Source organism: Bemisia tabaci, chromosome 5 (genome assembly GCF_918797505.1).
Source record: "Bemisia tabaci chromosome 5, PGI_BMITA_v3".
Taxonomy (NCBI): Eukaryota; Metazoa; Arthropoda; class Insecta; order Hemiptera; family Aleyrodidae; genus Bemisia; species Bemisia tabaci.
This window is the reverse complement of record NC_092797.1, coordinates 28800486-28808631: the sequence shown is the minus strand read 5'-3', so window position 1 is coordinate 28808631 and position 8146 is coordinate 28800486. Positions and strand designations below refer to the sequence as shown.

Genomic DNA, 8146 nt, shown 5'->3' with positions numbered 1-8146 from the left:
ACAGTATAACATACTGTTCTTTTTTTCTCTTTTCACAAGATGGATTTTTCTGGGGCTTTGGTGGATTTCTCTTGTAGATTGACATCAATTAAAATTGACTTTGATTGGCAGAGCAAAAAATGTACTGGATCTTGTCCTGATCTTCACTGTCATGTGATAATTTGCTCTCTTTCTGCTATAGCGTGATGTAAAATGCACCATTGGTATCCTAACCTTGCAATAGATTTTCATCTCTTTTTTACTTAAAAAAAAGAAATTTATTTACCTACATCATTTTCCTAAACCTGGAACAGATTTTCATCTCATTTTTTCCGAATAAAAGGAATTGAATTAGATCATACGAAGACACAGAACTCAAAGATTAAAAAAAAATAATTTATTTACACAAATAAAAACAGATGAAATATCTTTGACATTTGCAACAACTATAAATATCTAATTCCATAGTCTCCTAAGTTGTTTCATTATCATTTAACTTTTGATTTACTTTATCATATTCAGCTTTTGTTCTTATCTCCATTTCATCTTCAACTTGCTCAACTGCAACCACCTAAAAAAGAGAGAAAAAATTAACGGACATTGTTCTAAGTGTCATCTTTTTCTTTTAATTTTTTGTCTAACTTTTCAAACTCTGCTTTAGATAGCATCTGGGCTTCATCCTCAATTTGCTCCACTGCTACGACCTAAAAAAGACAAAATTCGTGTATTATTAACCTTTTGGTCCAATTTCTTGAATCTAAAATGTGTGGCCATGACCATTGAAAATTATAAAAAATAAGACGATTGCTGTACAGCATAACGAGGCAGTTGCATGAGAAAATGGGTGCTTTTCTTGACACAATTTTACACTCCAAGAGAATAGTAGTAACTTAGAGATGAGAGAATTTGTGAATATTTCAGGGATTATTTTAGAAGACAAAAGAAATACGGGGGAAAATTTTCGAGTGATTCTGCTGATCAGCTTTTCCATGAAAAATAGGATACTTTTGAGGAGTTAGGCAACATAGTGCCCAGGCACAAAAGATGCTTGTGATTCTTTGGCCAGAAGTTGACGAAATCAGCTATTATTCAATGATTCTCACCTCAGGAATGTAGAACTGTAACATATTCTGCACACCATTTTTCAGTGTCACCACTGAACTCGGGCAGCTTGTGCATGAGCCTTGCATTTTCAGTTTCACAATTCCATCTGAAAAACTCTGATCAATCAAGAACAAAAATTAGAAACAAATCTAAACCTATTTTCAAAACTGTATATATACAAAGAATCAGGGAAAGTATCCGGTGGCGTTAAGAATAAATAACAAATTAATGGCCAAAGTTAAACAATGTATCCTATCTTTATTACAACATTTCGTAACATCAGATCATGTGTTATTTTTTTAAGAGAATATCAACCAGAACATCTCCTTGAAATTCTCTTTAAATATTTTGAATAAGTGAAAAAAAATTCACAGAAAATTTTAAGAAAAATTACGGGCTAGTTAGCTCTGAAGACATAAAACTCAAGCACAGAATTGCATCATTCCAACAGGAGATACGCATCCTTCAACTTGAGCCTTTGAGATTTAAAATAAGTTGGTAGTAGTCAATCCCAAACAGATGAGCATAATAGGTCAGTTGTGCTGGTCACAGAATCATGTTTTGATACTTGATTCTTGTGGATAAGCTAAAAATAATAAGATTTGTCCAAACCGCAAATTTCTGCCTTCAATATTAACCGAGATATCGCCTTTTGAAAAATCGGGTTTTCGACGTCATCCACCGTGGTAGTGACACTCTTGGTTTTTTCCACCTTGCCTTCATTGGTTGGTGTGACGCACATTAGCACTGGCTATTCAACGTGAAACCCGCTTGAAAATAAGATAGAAGAAACCGAGGGTGCCACTACCGCGGTGGATGACGTCAAAAACTCGACTTTTCAAAGGGCAATACGTCCGTTAATATTGAACGTAGAAAGTTGCAGTTTGGACAAATCTTATTATTTTTAGCTTATCTACAAGAATCAAGCATCAAAACACGATTCAGTGACTAGCGCAACTGATCCATTCGCCTAAATATCAATTATTCATTAAAGTCTCATAGAAAATCTCTAAAAACTCTGAAAAAACTATTGTGTGCCTTAAACAGACATCATGCCTGCTGTGAAAAATTAATTTTGATGTGATTTTTCTGTTACTTATTGTTTGTTAATCACTCCAAAACACTGATCCTTGCATCTTACAATCCTTCATGGATAAATGAGTCGAAAAAGTTTGGGCAGACAGATTTATGGAGGAGAGGAAAAATTCAATAGAGAGTTAGGTAAATGAAAAGTCAATCTAATTCAACGCTCAATAGCTTGCGAATCAAAATCATAATTAATGATAAAATAGAATGCATGAGAAAGAAGGATAGTCCGAAAGGGTGATTCAAACAGTGATGAAAGCAATTGGTTATACAAAAAGAAAATTGAAAAAATTGCTGAGGATCTTTTCAATCCGAATGATGATTGAAGTGATATTTTTTTCAGGGCTCATCCAAAAATTCATCTGCTTAAATCCAAGTTTCAAGGAAAACGGGGAAATCTGTGCAATTTGGCGTAAGCTTAATCTTTCGAGCCCCAAAATGTAACTATCTGAGACAGTCTTTTGAAACTTGCTTCTAAAGTTCAATGTACACCGAATGGCACAATCTTTCCCATTTTCCTCAATACTTCGATTTCCTCGCTTGGGTCCTAGAAAAAATATAGGTTCAACTATTTTGCAAGATTAAATGTGGGTGTGTGTGTGAACAATCCTTAAAAGTAACTGCATACGGTAGAAAGAGTGGTCATGGGCAGCAATGACACATGAACCAATAGAAGTAATGAGAAATATGAAACATTTAAAGTGAGACAAAACTACAGCCATCCTCAATTAGACAGATAATTGAGCGCACTGTAGTTGATGCTTGCAATTTTCTGCCTCACTAATCATGGCCTTGAAACAGATGGGTAAGCAAACAGACCTAACATATCTGTTGCAATTTTATTACTATGACTTACTTAAAGAAAGTAACTGTTAAAAATTTTATGGAAAAATTAAATTACCACAAATATAATGTCTCCACCATCTTCTTGTACTGTTGGTCGGATTCTTGTATCTAATAGTTCCTTGATCATTGCTACAGTCTCATCATCATCAGGGTTGATTTCTGTAATTGTAAAGAAGTACAATCAAGTGATGGATAACAAAAATCTGATTTGTTTTTTAGATTTAATGGGAAACGCAAAAAAATGAATTACACTCACACAGATGTTTTGCTAAAAAGTGTGTTCCTACCCAAGAATAATTTCAAAGATGTTTCGTCAAGATTTTCTGCAGAAGTTTTACATGGAATGTCCGTGGGTTGAATTGCCAGATCACAAGAGCATTTTAATAACGCCTCATCTCCACGGAACGTTTCACCGGATTTTCCCCAAGTTTGAATTGCAGGAATGAAATTTCTAGGATTTTTTCCCCTCATAAAACACAACAAATTGTCTTCTTCTTTTTTTGAAGTCATTCCTGAGACTTCACAAGGACTCTTAGTAAGTACTGTGATTAGTATTGACTGACTCAATATTTTTCCCAACTTCGCAAGTGAGATTTTTCCCTGGGACAAATCCCAAAAAACGACCCATTGAGACAAGGCCTAAGAGTCAAAGTTAGTCTGCTTCAAAAAGTATCACTCCTGGTATTTACAGCCTCCCTCTCCCTCCCCACAAGTTTCCAAAAATAAAGAAAACAGAAAGATTGTAATTTAAAGGGGCGTATCAAGAGTATCTTTGACTTGATGTGATAAAAAGTTTGAAATCTTCTGCTCATAAAGCTGATAGTTGGCGGACACTGCAATGCGTCAGATGCAGGAAAATCAGTTGGAGGACACTGCAATGCATCAGATGAGGGAAAATCACATGGTCCCTATTATACATTCCCTCCATGGTTTTTTTTGGAGGGGGAGAGGGACTCATGATTGGAAGGGTTCACCTTTCAACTCTAGGCAAAGCGTGATAGTTTGCCTTAAGCTAAATAAATCAGGATTTGCCTTGTGCTTATCAATGAACAACTGAATCATTCAGTCTGCACTCAAAGATGTCAAATCTTTCTCATAGGTAAGATGTTTTTGATAAGTAAGCCTTAGAGAGAGAAACTACTTGAGATCATTCCTTCCAATTATAAAACCAAGATGGGCAAGAGAACTGCTCAACATGTCATAACTTTTTAAATTTTTAAGTCATAGTATTCCTGTTTGGACTGTTGTTCGATCACCATACTGTGGAAGCAAACCCCCCCCCCCCCCCCCCACCCTCTCAAGAGATCAAGATGAGAGGGGTATCTCAAAGCTATCAACAATTTTAAATTGAGGTCCTTGTGATGTGATGTACATATTGTTAAAGAGAACATAGAAAAATAACTGTTGTGACAAGTTGCATACCTTTATTTATCACCATTTCAAAATGACGCCTGCTTGAAGTTTTGAAAAATTCAACTAGCAGGTACTCATCAAGTTGTCATTTTGATTGAGTAATTGACTGGGGCCTTAGGTTTGGTAAAAAGTTTCTTAAATCTATTCAACGATGTATCACTCAATGAGGGCCATCTAGAGAATACGATATCCTTTGCCTGGTGGGGAGAGATTTAGGGATTCCCCCTAAAATAAATTTTATGACAAACACCAGAGACCCCTCTTCATCACTGAGCAAGCACATTTAGAACCTCCTGGGGGGAGGGGGATCCCTTTTTATTACAAATACAAAGTGACAGCCCAACGAAGTTAATATTTTCCAAACTGTGACAAACGGACGTTTTGAAATGGTTATAGACAGTGTGCAGATTGTCTCAAAAGTTTTCTCTATTCAAGCTCTATGTAACTATATAGTTTCAGTTGGGGGGTGGGGGCTTTCATTTTACATTATCCAGGTCTCAGAGATATACCCTTCCCTCTAGCACTCCTCTAGGAGTCAGATGGTAGTGACTCCTTAAAAAGTTTTCCCCTCGACAAGGAGAACAATAGTCCAAACTGGAGCATTTTAACTTTAAAATTAAACAGATTACATTGGGTTGAATATTTCAATCATCCGTCCTGGTATGCTTAATGCACTGATGCCTTCAGGAAACCACCTTTGTTACCACTCTTTGAAGCTGATGGTGGCTGACGCACATGGTGACCTCACACAACTTGCAAAATTAATACTGCATGGGTCTCTTAAAGATAAAAGGAAACTTTAGATGCTTTTTTTACAACCTTGAAATGAAGTAGTTACCAACCACTACTGAATTCTGTTTAAAAATGTTGATTGGAAAAATATTATATTCTCTTCACATTATCATTCTGCCTTCTAACTGAAAAAGTACCCCACGAGTGTGAAAGTTAGCAATACAGTGCTGATTTAATGAAGGTAAACATAAAGGAGCTATAACAGCACTCTTAAACTATATACCTAAGTACTTGATAATCTGGTAAGTGATAAGAAAAAAATTCTTACGGGTGTCTGCAGAAGGTTGAGCATCTGTGAGAACTGGTAGTCCACTGGCAAAGAAATCCATGATCGTTGCAAATATTTCAGGTTTCAAAATCTTCCATTCTATATCTTCATCGTGCTGAAAAAATATGACCACTGTGAATTGTTTCTGATTAAATGTATGACAGCAGTTTTCATTAAGTTTTGCGACAAGGGTTTTTTGAAGCTAGGCTTAGTAATAGCTTGATCAAAATCCTTCAACTTCAAAAGAAAATTTCAAATTTCTCCAGAACATGCTTGTATTTGTGATGCAAAGCACAACAAGACCTAGTAAATGCTACTTAACTTTGTAGACCCCCTCCCGAGAAAATTACCTCAAACTTTCAAGAGTTAATATAGACTCATTTCTCAGTTGAAAAAAGATATTCACTCTGCAAAGTTGGTTATCTACAATGACAACAGTTCTTGCAATTCTGAGGTTTTCCTGGTAGATTCATCCTAGTTACAAGTTTAGTTAATAGTTTCGACTGGTAAGCTCTGCAAGCTCAATCTTGCAGATACTCTCTATTCTTGCTTTGAATATCCATTATTGTTCATGCAACATTCCAGTTTTCCGAAAGATATTTTCAGTTTCTTCATTTCAGTAAACACATTTTTTTCAAGCTGTTAAGTCAAGGGAAGTCTAGATTTATTGCTGCCTCCTTGTGCTAAAAAGAGATGAAAACCAAGTAACTATGACCTGTTTGAAGGAAGAAGAAGCGCCCAAAGTCAAATCAAAAGGTAAGTAAAATTAATAATACTAACTTTGGTGATGGTTATAAAATCTGGACCAAAAAAGACTGATTTGACACCGTCGATGCGAAAAAGCAATTTCCCTAAGGGTGAGCAGTAGGCGGTGGTGCCATTTGGAAAATCGATCGTTTGACCCTCTTCTAGCACCTAGAAATAAGAAAATTTCAGATTAACTCGAAGAAGTTAATATCCTACTTGACTTGACTTTCACAATCTCACTGAAATATGAATCTGTGGGCTCCTAATAAACAATGTCTACAGGCACAGTGCTGTTATGGTATTTTAGAACAACTGAGAAAAGTAGAATTGAAAATCAATACTAGCCTTTGTTCCGGGAAGAAATTTCAAACTATTTGGGTTAGGGGTCTCTTGCGTTTGAATGAACATATTTCTAGTGACAGTGAGGTTTGGTGTGAATGACTGTCTGTATGCCAGTAATGGTGCGTTGAATTTGTTTTGATGGTATCCAGAGACAACATCATGTAGTCTGAAACAAAACAGGTCTCATATTAGAACAATTAGGTAATCCTAGAAATTTCCACCGTTTTAGAAGAAAGTAAATGAAGGCTGATTTTAAAGTGCCGAGTTTGTGACTGCAGAAATTCAAGAGGGTAGCAATAGAACCTCAAATACTAGCCTTAGAAATGTTAATCCGCATAATTTGGTGCACGGCACACCCTAAATAACCCTTTGAAAGTAACTATGAGATCGGAAATGAAAAACAAGGAATTTCTAATCGGTGTTAAAATTTACCACTGTTGTTGCCAGGCTGAGGATCCTTCACATCAAATACTTACAACATTATCACTAGGTAATGCAAATTATCGCTTGAAACTTTGACCTAATGTTGTTAAAAGTATTAGAAAGTGGTTAGCATCGAAAACTGAAAATTGATATTTTAGAGTCCTAACCGGTATTATCACTATACTTACCAAACAATATGACTTTCAACTTCAAAAATATTTTGCGCTACTAGGTACATCAAATTGATAGTTTTTTTTACACTGAATATTCAAACTTGTAAATATTACTAGTTTTAAATTATCATTTACAAATTATTTTACAAGCTATGCAACTAAAGATGTCAATTGATCCTCTGTTCATCAATGCCAGAGGTCAAATTTGATAAAAGCTTATTCATCTATTAGAAAAATCCTGTCAATTGTTCACCCGGCGCTAAAGGTGCCAATCAAAGAATGCTTGCTTCATTTGGGCTGAATTATGATGATTTGCAGCTGCATGAGGAAACAGCTGTGTACAATTCATTGTATATTTGTATCACTGTATGTGCTTGCAGTTGTATCTAAAGTAGACATTGTGCAATATGTGTAATAACAAGTTTGTCAACGGCGAGTTGTCCTAATATATCGACATACTGCTCACAGAAACTCACAGCGATACTTTTGAACAACTATACAATGAACCGGACTAAATGATTTGATACTTGATTAAATTTAGAACAACTATGGAACAATATTTGGTAAAATCCTTCGTTGACTGGTTGTCGAGAAAGTCATAACCTTTATTGGTATCCTTACCTCGCCTGAAATTGGCGGCTTAAAAGCCTTTTGCAAGCTTGAAAACTCATTGACGGTTAATGCTGAGTGAGGAATTATTCAATTTAAGTGCAGAATGAAACTAAGAAACTCTCCCTGAAGAAATCCCGAATTTGCTTACACCTTGGAGACTGTTCGACTAGTCAAAGTCACATAAAATGATTAGTATACACAAGAATCGCACTGTTTAATAGTTTGGAAGATTTGGTGGGTACAGAAAAGAATATCATTAAAACTAGAGGAGAAGAGAGGGAAGAAAACCCACGATAAATAAAAAAATTCACCACAGTATTCTGCTGTCTGATACCTTATCACTAAAGACGTGTTTATAAAC

At 35.6% G+C, this 8146-nt stretch overlaps 1 protein-coding gene across 2 annotated transcripts; it reads right to left on the bottom strand.

Annotated features, from left to right (window-relative positions):
- Window positions 1-354: 354 nt before the first annotated feature.
- On the bottom strand, window positions 355-8113 carry LOC109037846 (NFU1 iron-sulfur cluster scaffold homolog, mitochondrial). Of its 2 annotated transcripts, none has more exons than XM_019052675.2 (7): window positions 7795-8113; window positions 6581-6743; window positions 6269-6403; window positions 5489-5603; window positions 3071-3174; window positions 1083-1199; window positions 355-550 (listed from the first exon to the last, which is right to left on the bottom strand). In XM_019052675.2, the coding sequence occupies exons 1-7, from the start codon at window positions 7842-7844 to the stop codon at window positions 452-454; spliced, it is 783 nt and encodes a 260-aa protein (XP_018908220.1). In that variant the 5' UTR covers window positions 7845-8113; the 3' UTR covers window positions 355-451. The 2 variants fall into 2 exon arrangements, with proteins under 2 accessions (XP_018908220.1, XP_018908218.1); XM_019052673.2 differs by having other exon boundaries at window positions 355-683; window positions 7795-8111.
- Between the last annotated feature and the right edge of the window lie 33 nt (window positions 8114-8146).

Coding starts and splice junctions, on each gene's coding strand:
- LOC109037846 (XM_019052675.2), bottom strand. CDS start 7,844: ATGAGTTTTCAAGCTTGCAAAAGGCTTTTAAGCCGCCAATTTCAGGCG. Junction 6,744..7,794: donor AGCCGCCAATTTCAGGCGAG/GTAAGGATACCA, acceptor GTTTTGTTTCAG/ACTACATGATGTTGTCTCTG. Junction 3,175..5,488: donor TCAACCTTCTGCAGACACCC/GTAAGAATTTTT, acceptor TTACAATTACAG/AAATCAACCCTGATGATGAT.